The 18,914-nt window shown below is 38.6% G+C and overlaps 3 protein-coding genes across 3 annotated transcripts; all 3 read right to left on the reverse strand.

Moving 5' to 3' along the window:
• Positions 1-5,729: 5,729 nt before the first annotated feature.
• On the reverse strand, positions 5,730-6,773 carry LOC112199080 (putative F-box protein At1g23770). The gene has a single exon (XM_024340140.1). The coding sequence runs from the start codon at positions 6,771-6,773 to the stop codon at positions 5,730-5,732; it is 1,044 nt and encodes a 347-aa protein (XP_024195908.1).
• A 4,773-nt stretch (positions 6,774-11,546) lies between these two features.
• Positions 11,547-13,783, reverse strand: LOC121052426. Its single transcript, XM_040517374.1, has 4 exons — positions 13,608-13,783; positions 12,516-12,797; positions 12,259-12,425; positions 11,547-12,062 (listed from the first exon to the last, which is right to left on the reverse strand). The coding sequence occupies exons 2-4, from the start codon at positions 12,652-12,654 to the stop codon at positions 11,991-11,993; spliced, it is 378 nt and encodes a 125-aa protein (XP_040373308.1). The 5' UTR covers positions 12,655-12,797; positions 13,608-13,783; the 3' UTR covers positions 11,547-11,990.
• Positions 13,784-16,809: 3,026 nt separating this feature from the next.
• LOC112199081 (F-box protein SKIP22) lies at positions 16,810-17,856 on the reverse strand. Its single transcript, XM_024340141.1, has one exon. The coding sequence runs from the start codon at positions 17,854-17,856 to the stop codon at positions 16,810-16,812; it is 1,047 nt and encodes a 348-aa protein (XP_024195909.1).
• Between the last annotated feature and the right edge of the window lie 1,058 nt (positions 17,857-18,914).

Here is an 18,914-nt window from a genome sequence, read left to right on the forward strand (position 1 = left end):
ATGTAAATTTGTTAATTGTTTTAGCATTCTGACTGGTTGTATTGGGGGGCAGTAATAGGCTACTGGGGGGCAGTAGATGATTTTATCCAGGGTCAGTTTAACATTTTTTGCTGTCAAAGATTTTTGATATTGATTGGTCCTTCAATTTTGTTGCTGATTGATAAATTGATTAAGTTTTTCAAGAACTTGTATTGAGATTTTTTCTGGTTGCTCTATCCATTTTTATTTCATTTTAACTTTTTGTTATTTCAGCAGTTGTTTTTATGTTTATTTTCATTTTAGCATGTCTGTTTTTGAGTTGCAAATTTTTCCAATGGGTTGTGAAAGCTAACTAACCCTACAAACGTCTATTGGGGGGAAATAGACATCTATTGGTCCCCAATAGAATATAAGTTTTGGAGGGTTGAAGTTCAACAAGTGTGGAATTTTTACACTTGCATATTTCCAATGTAGTTTGATGTCCTACTTTTTTATTTCTGGCCCTTTATACAAGTTTTATTGGGGGCCAATAGATGTCTATTGGGCCCCAATAGAACCTGATTTCTGAGGACTAAATGCATAGGTATGTAATATGGGTCTGTATTTTAAATATTGACTTGTGTGATATGCTCAACACTAGTAACTGAAAACAAATTCTTTCAACTTAACAAAAAATATATTGAAAAGCTTTCAAATCATCCCAAAGTAGTATTAATATTCCAAATCAAAATAAGTTCAACTGAAACTAAGTGCATAAAATCTACATTTGCTAACTTTCTGCGTTTCCTACAGTAAGTGCAGCTTCTTGATGGTATCTTTCAACACTCCAACCACATTCTTCCTTTGCAAACCTCTCAAGAATTGTTTTCCTCATGTCATCGGCTTTCTTCTGGTTGGGTTCCACTCCGTGAACTATGTTTTCCATGAAATGGAGCATAAAAGGTCCACAGTCCCCACTGTAAAGCATGAATTAAAGTTAGTGATCCTGAACAGAAGTGCTTATTGCCCCCCAATAGACCCCTATTGGGGCCCAATCGACCCCTATTGGGGCCCAATAGACTGAAAACTTGGCACAAATGTATCAATTAAATTGTCATTTTTCACATCATAAACAAATATTAAAGGATTTTGAAGCACTTACGATGAGGTTTCTTGCTGAGGGCAGTTGAAGTCTTCTACAATCTCGTAGTCCTGTTCGCCGATATGATTATCCAAGATCCACCTTCTGACCTCTTTCTCTCTTTCTGTCATTTCTTCAACCTCGGTGATAAATTCTCCTTGAGGGTCCTCACCTTTACACTTTTCTCTTGTGTTCTCTTGATCCTGGCTGTCAGCGTCAAATTTTCTGGCTGTCATGTTCACATCGCGGATGAACCTCCTTATGTGCTTTACCTGTTTGATACAGATATATAAAGCATCAATAGACTTTCTAAATTTGACCATTTTGAAAAATAAACACATTGTTTTGATATTATTACTTACCACCCAGTTTGCGTTGGTGTAGTGGTGGTTATCTTTTGTCCATTCCTTCTTTGGAGGCAGCATAAAGTTCATGTGAACAAAGCGTTTTTTCTCATTGTCGATGATAAGCAGTGTGTAGTGCTGAATGTAGCAATGGTGGATCGGGATAAGCACCTTGGGGTAGCTGAAGTTACTCCACAGTTGTTCAATTAGAAATAACTCTATTTCAATCTTGTGGCCTTTAAAGTCGTCTTCCAAAAGGCTCTTTCCTCCTTTCTTGAAGTCTGCCAGTTTCTTTTCATGTTGAACAACGTAGTACTGTACAGGAAATAGACACATATTAAATCATTCAATTGTTAATTTAAAATTTGTTTTCATGCCGTGGTGCAGCGGCACGCTGCTATTTTTGTTTCATTATTTACCGCCACTTCAATGTCCAGCGATCCAATCTGAGTCTTCTTTTCTTTTAGTTTATTCTGCAATATTTCAGTGTAAGCCTTGATCACCTGCAATCGTTCAATTTTTTAGTATTATATGTGTGAAGATCAGCACCTATATTGCCCCCCAATAGGCACCTATTGGGGGGCAATAGGTGACTATTGGGGGACAAAACAAACAAAAATCTAAAACTCACACTAATATCCACAGCTTCTTCTTGGATGATAATCTTCATGTCTCTCCTTGTTACCCCTATTATGCCATTTCTATTTGTGCAGATATTATGCCATTTCTACTTGTCCAGTAGTTATATCTGCACAAACAGAAATATTTGTAGTTATTATGAGTTTATAACACATTAATATTCAAATTCTAATAGTTATGGTATGCACTTACGAATTGTCATGGACCATATCAAAGAATTGTTGGTAGTGTCTTGCGACTTCAGGCTTTAAGGTTTTCCATGTGTACTTCTCGCAATTCACATCTTTAATTTGGATTGGCTGCTGCACTTGTTTCCCTTTCTGCAGGTTTGTTTCCATCTTCTGTTCGGCTTTCTTTCTGTCCTTTGGCTGTTCTTGTGGAGCAGTCTTTCTTTTCTTTCCGTAAGTCTTCAAGATCTTTGGAGTGTCATACTCAAAATTCTCATCCTTGTCCTTAGTTATTGCCTTTCTCTTGTTTTGTTTCATGTTCCTCTCGATAGAATGCATGGCAACCTTTTCCTTCTGTATTGGGACCGATGATACTGCTATTTCTTTTCCAGCTTTCTTCTCTTTTCATGTCGTCTGTCTTTGCGGCAGTTTCCTTCTGCTCTGGTTCTGCCATTTCTGCCGAATTAGCTGCTTTGAGAAGTGTCGACACAATTATATCTATTTTTTCTGCTTCTACAGCATTTAGTATCTCCTCCTCATCTGCTTGCTCAATTTTTTCCTCTTCTGGTTTCTCGAAAGCTAGAAGAACTGCATTAACTGGATCACCTCCCTTTGGTTCTTCATTGACTGGTGTTTGAGGTCGATATTCAGCTTGGGTCTGATCATATTCATATCCCGTTCCATCTTCTTGCTCCGTTGACGCCAGCACCATCTAAAGTTTATTAGCTCTCTGATCACTACTTTCTTGATCAGGTTTCCTCCCATTTGCCTTTGCCAACAATATGTTCAGAGCTCTGATGTGGTTTTTGTGCGCTCTGTTTTCTTGCATCACTTCAGTCACTTTCTTCTCCATAGACAAAATCTTGTCATCGGCAACCATAATCTTTTCCCATAGCACCTTAATATGGTTTGCCAAGTTTTCATTTGCTTGTAAGATAGTCTTCAATTTGTCCTCTATTTTCTTTTTGTCATCTTCATCTTCAATCACTGTATTCATCTCCTTTAGGACAACTCTCATGTTCCCAGTGACCCTAACGTTCTCTTCTTTCTCTTCCTGACTTGCTTGCGGAACTTGCAACCAATAAAACAACAAAAAAGTCAAAAAAAATTTACCAATATTGGGGGCAATAGACATCTATTGGGAGCCAATAGACACTTTACAAACCCTGTATTGGGGGGCAATAGACATCTATTGCCCCCCAATAGAGACATTATAAACCCTGTATTGGCGGCCCAATACAGGTCTACTGCCCCTGCAATAGACCATTTGTAAAGTTCCAATGTATGTGCTAACTTACCAAGTTGGCAAAACTTGGTGTTTCCTGCTCCTCTTCCATATCCAACAACTTCATGAAGTTATGTTCTAACCACGACCCTACTTTTATTAATTCCTCCGGCCAGTCTGGATTCTGGTGGAGCTTTCGCAGGTTGAACAGCTCCTTTATTGACCACCTCACAAATCGCGGTTTTTCATTCTCCATTCCTTGAATCCAGTTTCTGATCTTTGTCTTCTCCAAGAACCAGTACTGTTAAATAAACTATTTTTGTTAGTAAATGAACAATAGACACCCAATTATCCTGTATTGGGGGGAATAGACATCTATTGCCTCCCAATAGAGACATTTTAAACCTTGTATTGGGGCCCAATAGATGTCTATTGTCCCCCAATACACCAGAAAATTTTGTATTGTACTTACATACATGAGAAGGAGGCAGCCAGAAACTTTTCGGTACCTCTGAAGCCCATCCATCAGAAAATCTAGTACCACCTTTGCCCAATTGAAGCTATTTATGTTGTCTAGGTCTTGACAAGCATTGATGAGGTCCCATGTTAAGGTTGTATATGTCCTACTGAAGAGGAATGCATTGAAGAGGTATATGATAAGCAGTGTTGCAATTATCTTGGGGTTAGCCTTCTTCTTCTTTTTGAGCTCCTTGGTGAGTGCCTCTTCCAGGTCAGGTTTGATTACTGTTTCTTTCCTCATATTGACGTCAAATATCAAAGATGCCTTCCATTCCTCCTTGAGCACCTTCTTGCTCAGATCCCATTCAATACCAGTTGTTGGCAGATTAAACAATTCATTTATGTCTTCCAATGTTATTTCCATTTCTGTCTCCCCAAACACAAACTTGGCTTTTTTAACATCAAAGTACTTCAGTATAATCTCCAAGTTGGCCTCATGTTTGTGTAGCTGAGTTTCGGTGAGCTTCTTCTTGAAGAATGGTCGGATCATCCCCCAAAATACAGTAGTACTCAAAATATCCCAAGCTTTTTTTGGAATTTTGTCTCTGTATGTGTCAATCAATCTCCAGAAAGCACTTAGCGTGTATTTCTGTTGCCTGCACTCGATCTTTGCCTTTTCTTTTGTATCTTGTTTCTTCTTCCTTCCCCCTTTCTTTGGCTTTTTCTCTTTTGTCCTTGACTTTTCCCTTTTGAGCTTTGTGTTTCGTCCATATTTTCTTCAGAGATGTAGCTGACTTGTGGTCGTTTGGTTCTTGCCATTCTGCTCATAAAGGAAAAAAGAAAAATTCATTATTGCACATCCACAGTTCAACTACTGAACCCCAGTAAACATCTATTGCTCCAAATCAAAAGCCTCTATTGGGTGCCAATAGACATGTTTTGGTCTCCAATAGACATATATGATCCCAGAACAGAAGCTTCTATTGGGCCCCAATAGAGGCTTCTGTTTTGGGATAAAAGACGTCTACTGCCCTAATAGACACCTATTGCCCCAAAACAGAAGCCTCTATTGGGGAAGCCTCTATTGGGGGCCAGTAGACATCTATTGGCCTAAAACAGAAGCCTCTATTGGGGCCCAGTAGACGTCTATTGGATGTTTTTCATGCATGTTTGGGTTAGTGGGAACAATTTTTTCTTTCTGGTGTAAGTGGGCTAAAATTGCCCAATATTAGGGCTGATGGTCACGGAACCCTTTTATTTTTCCTAAATTTTACTACATAGGATAATCTTTCTTGCGAGCTCCTTTAACTCTCCTACTGGATGCACTGTCCATCGTGAGGTAGACTCAGCAAGTTTGTAGTACTCTTTTTCCATGAGATATATGCAATCTTCCAAGAACTTGACCAACCGGTTTCTCGATTCCAGAATCCTTTTTACTAGGGACAAATTTCCCTCCCCCTTTCAAAAATCCTTGATCTTCACTCTCTTGTCCCAATCTTTTCAAGTAGTTTTAACTTTTAAGCAACAGAAGAACCTTACGAAAAGGTTTCGTATATTAATACTCTTGCAAGCCATTATTTAAAATAAGAAAAGTAATAATCAATCGATAGCAGAAAACATGTACTACAAGGCAAACATCATTGTTAGATCGATGGCGTAACTAGCTATCTGATGGAGGATGCTCAGGAAGCACAAATTCTCGTCTAACAAATGCCCATGCATAGTCAATAAGAAAATTACAATACAAAACAAAACCACACTGTATAACGGAAACAAGACAACTAGAGAACTAGAAACTAGAAGTAAAATGGTTCGTCATAGGATTTGAGGAGCTTTCCTATACCAGATCTCGGTCGTAGTCCAATTCTCAGTCCTGTTTGAAGAGAATTTTTCCAATACTCCTCTTGTTCAGAATCAAGAGAACGGAATGGTAAAGGCTTCTTCCTCTTCTCCTCCCTCTTATAATATTCTCTGCGTGATGCCTCCCTCACTAGCCTGCGTTGCCTCCATCTTTCTCGAAACACCATCTTCCACTCTGTTGTTTGCATATCATTCTTCTTCTTCTTCTTCTTCATTAACTCGCCAGGAAACTGCTGCCCTAACCTGTGCTTCCACAACTCACCGTCATTCCCAAGTTTCTGCAGCTCCTTGCACACACATTCTACTGCTGCAATATTCACACCAGATAGTGACCATAAAATCTTTGTCTTGAGCTCTGGAGGAAGACTCATAAGGCAAGGTGGAGAGGGTAACCCCGCCTTTGCGCAAAGATCAATCATTAATGGCAATGCAATTTCATCTTTGATGGTCCTCCAAAAATTAAAAACTTGTGTTTCTTGCTTCTCAAGTAGTCCTACTGTAACAATATCATTCACGTCAACTTTACTTGCCCAAAGGAATTCGATAAAGGATGCAACCTTCTCCACCTCCAAGCTCACCGAGTACACAGAATCCTCGCCGGTTAAAGACCCATTAACCCTTACAGATTTATCCAACTTCTCAAATCTCAACCCAATTCCTTGGATACTGCCTCCTAGATTTTGCAAAATATCAGGCACAGTATAAGAGAGGGACATACCGGAGACACCTGAAACCGAATCGGAGTCAAAGCGGACAAAACCGGAGTCTAGGAGCACTGCATGTACTGCAGTCTCCAATAATAACTGGTGATTACTGCATGGGAAATGTTGGGCTCCCAACTCCTCCATAAGAACCCTCCTCAAGAAAAAGGGCACCGAGTGTTTGTTCCACAAGATTTCAATCTCCACGCTTTTTAGGGTTCCTGATTTCAAACCCGCAGAACAACACCACCTTTCTCCTTCAGCAATGGAAGTTCCCATGTTCGATCGCTACAAGAATGATTAAACAAATAAAAAGTTTGTCTTCTGTGGCAACGCCACTGCTCTTTTCTTTTTGCTAGATCGATCGGGGGCTATAGTTAGTGGGTGAATTTATAGCTTTAGGGTTTGCAAAGATACACCAAGACTATCGGAGTCTCATTATTTCAGTCCTAAAAAAAGCTCATGGTTTACAAAATCATCACACCATTTCAGGCCTAAACTAGAATCCCAAGATTCGGCCACGTTTGTGTATAGAACTGCTTAATAGACACACATATACAAGTTACGGATAAACCTCGATGGGATTAGGTTTCAATTAGCAGATGGTTTTTTTTTATTTTTTATTTTATCGAATTGAACAAACAATTAAGATCCGCTCTTGATGTAGTGTTCACCTGGTCAGTTGCTGACCAAAGAATTTATGCTCAATAACCCTTAGATTTACATCCAATGATGGAAAACAAAACACCTCAACTTAATAATAATTCTCTCTGCCATTGGATTTACATCTAAGGGTGGTTGAGCATTATTTTCTTGGTCAATAACTAACCAGGTGAACATTTTCGTATAATCCCATCTCAAATGCTAATTGTGATCAATAATATATACTAGATTCCGGGATAATCTCAACTTGTATTTGAAATGGAAAGTTAATAAGAGGATAATTCTAAATACCACAACAATTTTCCATGCACAATACAACCATCCAGCTACAATTATGTTGGTGGAGTTTTTATACCACTAGGGTCAAAACTTTCTTGCACTGGACAAAAAGATACCTAATTTTCAAAAGTGATCAAAATGATACCTAAATTTTTAAAAAGAAATCAACTTGATACTCAACTTTCAAAAGTGATCAAAATGATATCTAAAGTTTTAAAAACGAATCAACTTGATACCTTGGTTTATTTTTTGTAACTTCTCTGTTAAAATTGATCATGTGTGGTGCGGTGTTTTATGGGTTTATAATAATATTTTACACAAAAACTGTTTTTCAATTAGTTTTTATTTTACTTTGTTGATTCTCTTCTTCTTCTATCTCTACCTCTCTCTCCCCACCACCCCCCCCCCCCCCCCCCCCCCCCCCAATTTTTCTTTGTTTCTTTAGAAGATGGGAAACATCCGAATTATATTTGTTTCTAAGAATGATTGTGGAATTGAAATTGAATGGAATATTTTAATTTTATAGAAGAAGAAGATTGGGTTATAGATGGTTGATGATCCTCTATCCACATCCACAAATCACTTCAATTTCTGGGCTTGATTTTACATCTGTGAGATCTATATTTAGTTTCAGATTCTAATTCTGCAAACTTTTGAATTCCAATTACAGAAAGCTCACAGATTGTAGAAGAACGAGGAAGGAGAACATAAAAAGAGAAAGAGAAAGAATTAGAGGATAATATTTGTCATTTCCAACTAATAATTGAGTGAAAGGTTGTATATACTCTTAGCTTTAACGGAGATGTGACGGAAACTGGACCGAGGTATGAAGTTGATCAATTTTTATAAGTCTAGGTATCTCTTTGATCACTTTTGAAAGTTGGGATGTCTGGTGCAAGAAAGTTTTGATCCTAGTGGTGTTAAAAACTCTACAATTATTGACAGGACCCGCCTCGGATTTCACCCCGAAATCTGAAGTGGCCCTGCGGGGCCCACCTTAGAAAAAATTCTACCAAAAATTTGGTGGAACTTCCCCTAAAAATGGATTACCCAAAACCTGTAGAAAAACATTTACACTTCTAAACCATCCATTCTTATTCTCCTGGAGTCACCCTGCTCCCCAAATCACAACATTCTCCAATTCACATTACACAATTCCCAATAAAATGTAATTCCATGATTATCAGAGCAATTCTAAAACGACAGGTATAACAGAATAAAAGTAAAGAGGGTAAATGATAAATAAATCCTACAATGCGGAAGCAGTGACAACTATGCCTCAGCTCCATGTACGCCCGACCTCAACTAATCTAGCCTGCAAACTGGGTATTTGAAACTAAAGGGCCCAGGGGAAAGTATTGAAAAACACGTTAGTGTGAGTGGACAAAAATATACAATCAAGATAATTTAAATGAAGCAAACTTGAATACTTTCCCACTTATTTAAATTTATGAAACCTCGATGCATGCAACGTTTGTAAAATTTTATTTCTTAAAATCAGGAAACTGGAAACTGTAAATCAATCCCACTGAGTATCGTATCATCGGACTAGACCCCATTAGCCCAAAAATAATAGGATATGGGGAAGAAATATCACCATACAGGTAAAGGAACCCCTAACCTCGAGTACCACCCACACATAGATTGTGTGAGGAGGAGAACTAATAACCTCGACTGCCACTCACGTGAGGAGGAGAATAAACTATCTCAACTGCCACTCACAAGCGCAAAGTAAGTGAGGAGGAGAACTAGTAATTGGACCCCAGTATGGTGAAGAAAACATTCAAAAATCCTGAAAAATTCAAAAGACTTCCCCAATCTCTCACGAGAAAAATAACCATTCCAATGACGTCGCCCCGCATGCCAAAATATTCTCAAATCCGTAACCAAACCCGGAAATTATTACGAGAACAAATTCCTTCGAAAAATCCCATTTCCAAAAATATTCCAGAATATCTCAAAATTGGCTACTAAATATAATATGTAATCCGGAAATCATCTCGGTAAAATATATTGTCGAAAAATCACGTAAATCATATTTCCAAAATAATAATCATATATTCCAAAACCAATTCCGAATCTTTATTGAAATCTCAAGAATTGATAGTTAATTATAATAAAAAATTTCCGGAAATTACCACGGAATAATAATAAGCTAAATATCACATAAATCAAAATTCTCAAATCGAGCATAATGAATCTTAATTCAAAAGTTCAAACCAATAAATCAAATAATACTCCAAACCAAATTAAAATGCTTAATAATTAAATTGATAAATCAATAAAATCAAAATTTGCGGAAATTAATTTGCATGCATCAATTAAAATCAAAAGTCCACTCACAGTACTATATAGGCGACCACGCATACGAGTTTCCTTCATCGAGCAGTAACTCGGTATAGCGCCCTGTACACAATTATATTCCGTGAATAAGAATTCGGTAATTAAATACGATTCCCAAAATCAATCCTCTTAGACCAACATCTCTATTTCCTTCTCCGATTCAACTCAAACTTTACCACCAACACCATTTCGTTAATTTACAAGTTCTAGGGCAAATTCGAGAGAAATCCGACGGTCGGATTCTCATAAATCGATAATCAAAATTCTAAATCTTCGGAAATTAGAAATAGATTCAAAACTTCTCCAATCTTCACCAAACTTCATATATAAGCTCTACAACATTTATAGGATTTAATAGGCTAAAAATTGAATTTAAAAAGCTGCCCTACGCGCCTCCAAGTGAGACGTACATTGGCGGCGCGTGGGGTTCACGCGCCACCGGCAACCACCTCCGATGGCTACGAAAATTTGGCAGCACCACCTATTCATCAAACCCAACGTTTTTCTCAACTACAACAAGTTCCAATTGTACCTTGAAATAGTCGAAATCGGCCGGTGAAGTGAAACCCTAGATTCGGAAATTCCTTCGATTCATCCTCCACACTGTGAATTGGAGCTAATAGCTTTAGGGCAATTGATCACTGCCTCAAGGCGCTCCTTCTAGACCTGGTTTGGTGGTCGGAGATGGCCGAAAATGGAAGAATCACTGGAAAACCTCCAACTGCAACAGTGATGGTTTTTGCTTCGATTCGGGGTTTTCCTGCCAAATCTTCATAATCCAAGGTCACTAGGGTGTAGAGGAGGGAAGGGCGCTCCAGTGGTGGCCGGTTACACGCCGGTTGATGGCCGGAAGGCGGTGAATCGAGGGGAAGAAGAAGGAAGCCGAAAGGGGAAAGAGAGAGAGCTCGGGAAGAGGAGAGAGAAAGGTGGGTTTCCGGTTTTGGAAACCTACCACAGTAAAAATCCCATATTTATAATAAATTTACCATAAATAGTAACTTCCACATTTTAGGCTATAACTTTCACATACGAACTCCAATTTTTACGTACCAGATATGCACGGACTCGGTTTAACGTCCTCTACGACTTCCATAAAGGAAACTTTCTCAAATTTTGACCCAAACAAAAAGTTAACTTTTCGAGCCACTAAAAGTATCGAAACAGAGTAAAAAGTTAAAGTAATTGTGGTTTACCGTCCAAATGACTAGTAAATTGATAAATTTAGGTTCGGGACGTAACAATTATAGTCTACAGTATAGTCCTGTGCATGCTTTTCTGGATGCTTGTTCACTTTTTGAACTTCTTCATATGTAGAGCTTCTTTCTTGCTTGAAAAGTGAACAAAGGCTTGAGAGCCATTTCCTGCAAGCTACATATTTAAGCTGGCTCTATTTCCTTCTATGAGAAAATCAAACTCATATTTTTGCATGTTCCATGAACCTCATGAAGTCAGCTTAATTTTTTCCGCTTTAAAATCACAGATAATACAATGTCGGAGGCTTTGAAGAAGCACCTCACATCCCCAAATCAATTATGCTCTTACCTTGCCTTTTGAGAATTTTATGAATCATTACAGTAGTGAGAATTTTATGAATCATTACAGTAGTGTTGTCTTGTGTACCAAATTCCTTGCTTGCTAGGCAACGAATGTGTGATTCAACAATGATAAATCCCTGAACAGTTTATTCTGTACATACCTATAGATGAAGATGAACCACACTACCAATCGTGAGTAATCATAGCATTCAGTTGTTGGCAAAAAGAAATAGATGTTATGATCAAATGGTAAACTTTTCTTTTGGTGTTATACAATGGTGTCTTCTAAAGTAAGAAAAGCAAACCATGAATATAGTAGATAGTGTCTCTTATGCATCAAAGTAAAGACCCATGCCTAGTGAATTAAGTTTTCCACTCTAGCAAGCAGACAATTAGACAGGTGATATGATAATGCAGATATCTTTTAGAACTGACAACAGAAAAGAAGAAGGAAAAAAAATTGGGGGGCCAACCTCATTAGCCATAACTGGGCACTCCTCCAACCTACCGGCACTAAATAACAAAAAAGTCCCCATATCCGTTGGAAGGCGTCCATCATCACACCTCCTGCCCAAAGCTAGTGAAAAGTATCACCAAGCATCAGCAATCAGCCAACTGGGAACGTGATAAAATACATTGACTTGTAAACTCCACATGAGCATGTCAATGGATGAAATCAGAAGTCAAGGACAGCAAAGGAGGAAGGGTAGCCAAGGAGAGGATCCGAATCCTTTTTTACTCTTCCCACCTGCCCGTAAAAGCCAAATTACCATCACACTTGAAACTAACATCAAAAGTGGCACTAAGTATCAGGAATTAGCGACATGATACAATACACTGTCAGGTCAACAAACAAGAGAAGATCGTGGACAAGTAGTACAATGCGTGCATGATGACAGGCGAAGTTGATTCATTCACCATGATATCTAGTTGCTTGCACTCACCAAGTCCAATTGTGCAGTTTCCTTTTGCTGTGGATGCGATATCCTAAATCTGGTTGTCATCCCGGCTCCTTTAGCTTCTGCTAGTCTAGATCTGTTAATCATTTCTTTAGCTTCAAGCCTAAATGAAAGGGAATCCAACAATAAGAGCAACTTGCCTGAGATCATCTCTGCGTCACAATGCATCAATATGATCTGATCGATATGAAGTGAGATTTCAATGACTAGTGCAGGGAGGTAGAATATGGAACTCAAAGTACCTCGATGAACTGCATCTATGCTGGCTGAGAACTCCAATGTACAACTAAATTTCACAATCATAGAACTAGGGTTGAAGAATGCAAAGCTTGGCATTGAGGAAACAGAGGGAGGAGAATTTAAGACAATTGGAAACACCATTGCTATGGAACAACAACCGCTGGATGCCAAGCAAGGAGTAGATGCCTCTACCAAGAAAGGACAAAAAGATGACCTGCATGTGAATGCAGGGGATTGGGCATCACATCGTAGGTGATCAAGTACCAAAGCTGATGTTCTGACTCCTGGACATAAATGAGGTGGTAAATGAGCTACTACTAACATCACATTCATTATAACCTAGGTTTTCACATTAACTAGGTTGTTTACAAAGGGGTTTTAGTGCTCTTCTTCCAGGAATGATCTTCAAAGAAAAAGAAAAGGAAAGAAGATCACAAAACAGTTTTTGTTTTTTTTTCTCTTTCCTTCCTCCAATTACAATCAGAAAGAGTTATAATTCAGTTTTAAGTGTAACACAAAGACACAACGCGGAGTTGGAGAACTTGCTAATGCAAAAATGGTCCCTAATAAGATGTTGCTTTCACTGGAAGAATTGCAGTTGTTAGGTAAACAGAAATGATGACCATGCAAATGATGTCCTGCTTGAACCAAAATATTGTCAAATATCTGAAATCAAACTCAACAACTAACCAAATGGAGAATAAAAACCAAAGTCATCAAAAGCAAAGAAAGTTTGGAAGTACCTTGATGTGTAAGTGCAAGACCAAATTTTGCCAATTTTATTGGAGATGAGGCTTTTGTGGTCAAAGCAAAAGCCTAAAAGTTCTCAACTCTAAGAACGGTAACCAAATTCACCACAACTAAGCTGAATACAAAGCACCCCAGATCCAGATTTTCAAATAACCAATTACAAATGAAAACCACATTCCCAAAAGCACCCAAACCCATCAACAAAGTTCCCTACTTTATAAACAAACACCATAAACACAACAAATCACAATTCAGCTGATAACAAAGCAGCAAAGAATTTCCACTTGCAAATGAAAAACCCACATTCCCAAATACAGTAACAGAGAGATTTTCAGAGCATGTACCTGTATAGAGAGAGAGAGAGCACTGATTGGAACACGGGTTGAGCTCCCGAAGACAGAACTTCTGTCCTATCGGCTCTCTTTGTGCTTGGCTTGGATTTTGGGTTCTCTCCGAATCTGCTGTAACTTTTTCTTGTTCACGACCGGGATATAACTAATGTTCAATTTTTCCATTGAATTTGGCATGTTCATACTGTTCTACATACATATAAAGACAGAACAAAAAATGTTGTGGTATATACTATAGAGTATAGACTCAAAGTTATGAGTATAGGACTCAAATATATGATTCATATAAGTTGTGTGGATAAAATAGTCAATATAAAGAAAAAAAATCGATAAGGGAGATCTTAACAGGTTAGTTGATGTCCAAAATTTTAAATAATCAAACTGAGAAGTGATCATACAATAACATTTGAACTTGTGTTTCAACTTCAGCATAGCATACCAGATTTATACCTGACTCAAACAATTACATCACTATGATGATGCAGACACCAGCCAAACTAAACAAGTAACCACAGTGACGATACCGTTTTTAGCATCATTGACATCAAATTTTTCATATACGATGAAGATAGTAGAAGGTCCGCTCCAACAGAAATGAATTAAATAAGAAAATTCAGAGAACATATGAAGCATATGCACGTAAAAAAGTGATACCTGAACCTGATAGACTAATACTAAAACTACAAAACAACTCGAAGGTATATATCAAAGCTGAATGATCATCAACACAAGAAACAACGATATCCACATAAATAACGACAGAAGCTACTTCTATTCTTACAAGAAACAAAAAATACACACACACACACACACACACATATCACACCAAACCATCCAGAACTGATGATTTTTTGGTTTTTGTTTTAGTTGGATATCTAACAGCAGCTAGTTCTACAACTAATATATAAGAAACACCTGGGGCGGCTCCAGTTATGTCAGTCAAAAATCTAGAAGAGACTTAACTTTCAAGCCCCAAATGATATATGCAGTAGCCACTGCATGCTCCCAGAAACTACAAAATTATCTAATATGATGACATTGCCATTTCCTTTTGAGGACGTTCAAACACCAAATTGTAAGTCTTCTCACGTCTTCTCTTTTTTCCTGGTAGTTCCTTCCTTGGTCCCAGTCTCCAATGTCGATGGAAAGTAACTTTCCAGAGTTGTTCTTCTTATTCTTCTCTTGCACCAGAAAACTCCTCTAAATTGAGCTTCCACCTCTCATTTGCAGCTCCTTACAAAGAGACCCTATTTGGCAGTATCAATACCAGCAATTGACTCCAAAATCTTCATTTTGGCTCCAGAGGAAAGCTCATGAGGCAAAGTGGAGCAGACAAACCGGCAGTCATACAAAGATCAATCAGAAATGGAAGTGCAATCCCATCCTTGGAAATTTTTCAACACTCAGTAACTTTTCTTTCCTGTAATCCCAAATCATTCACAATATTAATTCTTTGTAATCTTTCCCAAAAATAACATGCAAACTTTTTCCGATGCAGGTTTTTTTCCCTCCTGTATACTCCATGACAATCCCGTTGCCCTTGGTAAATAAAATCTTATAGGAGGATCAAGTCCACTGGAAACCCCTTACACGCAATTCATCTTCACTAGCAAGATGTCCAGCTCTATATGTAAACATCTCAATTTACAATGGAAGTGAATTGAGTTCACTTTAAGCGCCGGTAAAAGATAATTCTATCACAGACTTGACAATATCTTCCAAAACTCACAAACTAATAAGACAGTTAATATTAAATAAATTCAATCATTGACCTCAAATTCTTGCATCCAGGTAGCTCTAGTAGACCAATTTCTTCTCATGAGAAATTCTGCACCAACACTATTAGAATGCCATTTTCTCTTTTGTTTTTGTTATCAAACTTAGAAGACTGTTTATTAGTCTTAATAACTCAGACTTTTTACATGAAAAGAACATGATTGAGGCCAGATAGCATGGGGACATGATGTTTAAATGCAAACAAGTGGAGATAGGAGACGTCCATGCATCAATTCTTATGATGGGTCTGAAATAAGGCAAACATATTTTTTCTAAAATTTTGCAATGGTTATTTTCCCATTCTACCTCATCCTTAAATTTTGGCCTTTATATCTTTTTATATTGAACCATTGAACAGCGCTATCATTTTTCAATAAATAGATAATGTTCCATCTTGTCTATGAAATCATAGACTTACAGTTGTACCAAACTGCAAGGCAATAAACTAGCTAAACACAGATTGACCTATAAGAGCCGATTGATTATAGGGGTTTCGTTTTCAGAAGAAAGGCCTTCAAACAATTCCAACAATTGTAAAATTGAACTGCGTCCGTTTAGGTGTCGAACTATCTAAAGTATAGTTCAAACAGTCAACTCCTTCATCCAAGTATACCAAAGATTACAGATACAAATAAAGACACCAAAATATTGTGGTATATTGCTATATATAGACTCAAAAGTTATGAGCGCGCGCGCGCCCACACACACACACACACACACAGATATATATATATATATATATATATATTAAAATAGTCAATCTAAAGAATTGACAAGGTTGATCATAATAGGTTAAGTGATGTTCCTCAATAATTAATCTGAACTACTGATCCAGCAGATCACATATGAAATGGTGTTTCAAATTCAACATAGCATGCCAGATTCATATATAATTCCAACAACAACATGACTTTGATGATGCAGACTTACAGTCCAGAGAAACAAAAAACCACAGTGGCAATAGCATCTTTATCAGCATTCGCAAGCATCAACTTGAAATATATGAAAACAGTAAAACGTGGACTCCAATAGACATTTATAAGATAAAGCATATGTACATAAACTAGCGATACCGTGTAGAAAAATATTAAGACTACAAAACAAATCTATATTATCTCCAAGAGGCAAATGATGATCAACACAACTACACAGGTAACAGAAATATCCACATACATAACAAAATGAGCAACTTCTTTTATTATAAGACACAAAAACATTATCTAGAAAAGAGATATATCCAAACACCAAACTAGCCGTAGTTGAGTTTTCAGTTTTAGTTGGAAAACTAATTAACAACAGCTAAAAATATTACATATAATCTAAGAAACATGAACCTGGGAGACTCCGGTTACATCCAGTCAGAAGGTGAGAAGAGACTGGACTCTCAAGCACCAGACTAACCAATGCATGCTCCTAGGAACTACAAGAAATATGGTTCGTGACTCCATTTAGGATATTTAGAACGTGGTTGCCAATGGAAACAATAAACGTTCTCACGTCCTCTCTTTTTTCCCACTAGTTTCTTTGCTTGCTCCCTTTTAGTCTCCCATTGTCGACGAAAAGTAACTTTCCAGAGTTCTTCTACTTCTCTTGTACCAGAAAACTCCTCAGCAAACTCCTGGGCTAACTTGTGCTTCCACAACTCATTGTCATTTGCAAGATCTCGCAGCTCCTTACAAACACCCCCTACTCTGGCAAGATCAGCACTCGGCATTGCTACCAAAATCTTCATTTTGAGCTCCTGAGGAAGGCTCATAAGGCACAATGGAGCAGGCAAACCGGCCTCTGTGCAAAGATCAATCAGCAATGGAAGTGAAATCTCATCCTTGACAATTTTCCAAAACTCACAAACTTGTCTCTCACGAAATCCCAAATCATTCACAGTATTCCTCGTATTATTTCCCCAAAAAAACTCAATCGCCGGCGCAAACTTATTCTCATCCAATTCCAAACATACCTTCTTGTGCTTCTGCCCAAACCTAGAACCAGAATTAATCAAGGACCCACTAACTTTCACCATGCGAGGAGCCACATGTTTTGTTCTTTTCTGGTCAGACGAAAAGTTACCTGAATTCTCAAACTTCAAAACAATTCCTTCCATCTTCCGATTACTACTACAATCACAATTATCTTGTTCGATAAGAATCTCAGGCAAAGTGTAGGAATGTGACATACCCGATACCGAACCGAACTCGGTGAAACCTAACTCTAACAGGGCATCATGTACTGACGTACCCGAACTAAAGCGAACGAAACCGGAGTCTAAGAGCACAGCATGCACCGCAGCGACGAGAAGCTTGTTGTTTTTGTGGTTTCTGTGAAGGTCTTGGGCGGTCAACTCCTCTGTGAGTACCCTCCTCAACAATAAAGATGGGGAGTACTTGTACTTGTCGTCTTTCAAAGGATCACAAGCCCTCTCTTCGTCTTCTTCACCCATTGCTGTCCGCTGTCCTAGTTCAAACGCCATGGGTGGCTACATGCGTATCTTTTTCTTTTTATTTTATTGAAACGAGTCTAAATTCTGTATTTCCTTATTAACCCCCCTATTATTAACCCTAACCCAATCTCATTCCTTTTTTTTTTTCTTTTCTGAATAAACCCCAGCCTCATTCCTATTGCTTGAAGATGTTGTTGTCGATCATGTCCAAGTGCCTTAACCTATAGATCAGGGGGTCTGGAAGGATGGTTTGGAAGTTGCTCTCAGTACTTATTCTGATCATCATATTGACGTTTTGGTGGGTAACGTAGGGGACCGTCAAAGGTGGAGGTTCACGGGTCTTTACGGTTATCGTAAAGTGGAGCAAAGACACCTTACTTGGGAGCTCATAAATAAGCTAGGGCATAATAACAGTTGGAGAAGTTTTAAGGGGCCATGACCACTTACCCAATTTTAGCCTAAAAATTGCTCACTTACTCCACCTAGAGTTTTTTAACCTCATTTACCCAATCTAACAGTATTTGACAGTAATACCCTTATTTTAATTAAAAAATTACTCTCCTATCATATTCTCTCTTCCTCTCAGACCTGTCCCTCCCTCTCTCTCTCTCTCTCTCTCTCTCTCTCTCCGGCATGGCGTAATATTTCCAGAAGCAGCGGCAAATGGAGGAGGCGCCGATCGAGTGGTTCTGCGTCGTCGGAGGAGGCGCCGATGAAGACTGAAACAGAGGAGGTGTTTTCCTGGTCGGCGATGAGGCCTCGACGGTGATTGCGCGACTCATCGTTTGCGGAGGCGAGGGGCGAGATGGCGGAGGTGGCGTTTGACTGGTGGAGGACGCCAGATCTGAGCAGCAAGTCGAGGTCGCAGAGCTAGTTGGTGACGGACGCGGCGAACATGTCGAGGTCATTCTGCATGTAGAGCTTCCCGCTGGTGAACGACTGGGGCTGAAGCACGAATTGACCTTGATTTGGCTCAGGCGGAGGTCACCTGTTCTTTTGGCCAGACCCGGGCCAGGAAGGCTGAGAATGAGCTTCTGGTGAGCGATGTGGTGGATGTAATGAGCGACGACGAGCCTAGAAACGATGTG

This window comes from Rosa chinensis, chromosome 4, assembly GCF_002994745.2.
Source record: "Rosa chinensis cultivar Old Blush chromosome 4, RchiOBHm-V2, whole genome shotgun sequence".
NCBI classification, from domain to species: Eukaryota; Viridiplantae; Streptophyta; class Magnoliopsida; order Rosales; family Rosaceae; genus Rosa; species Rosa chinensis.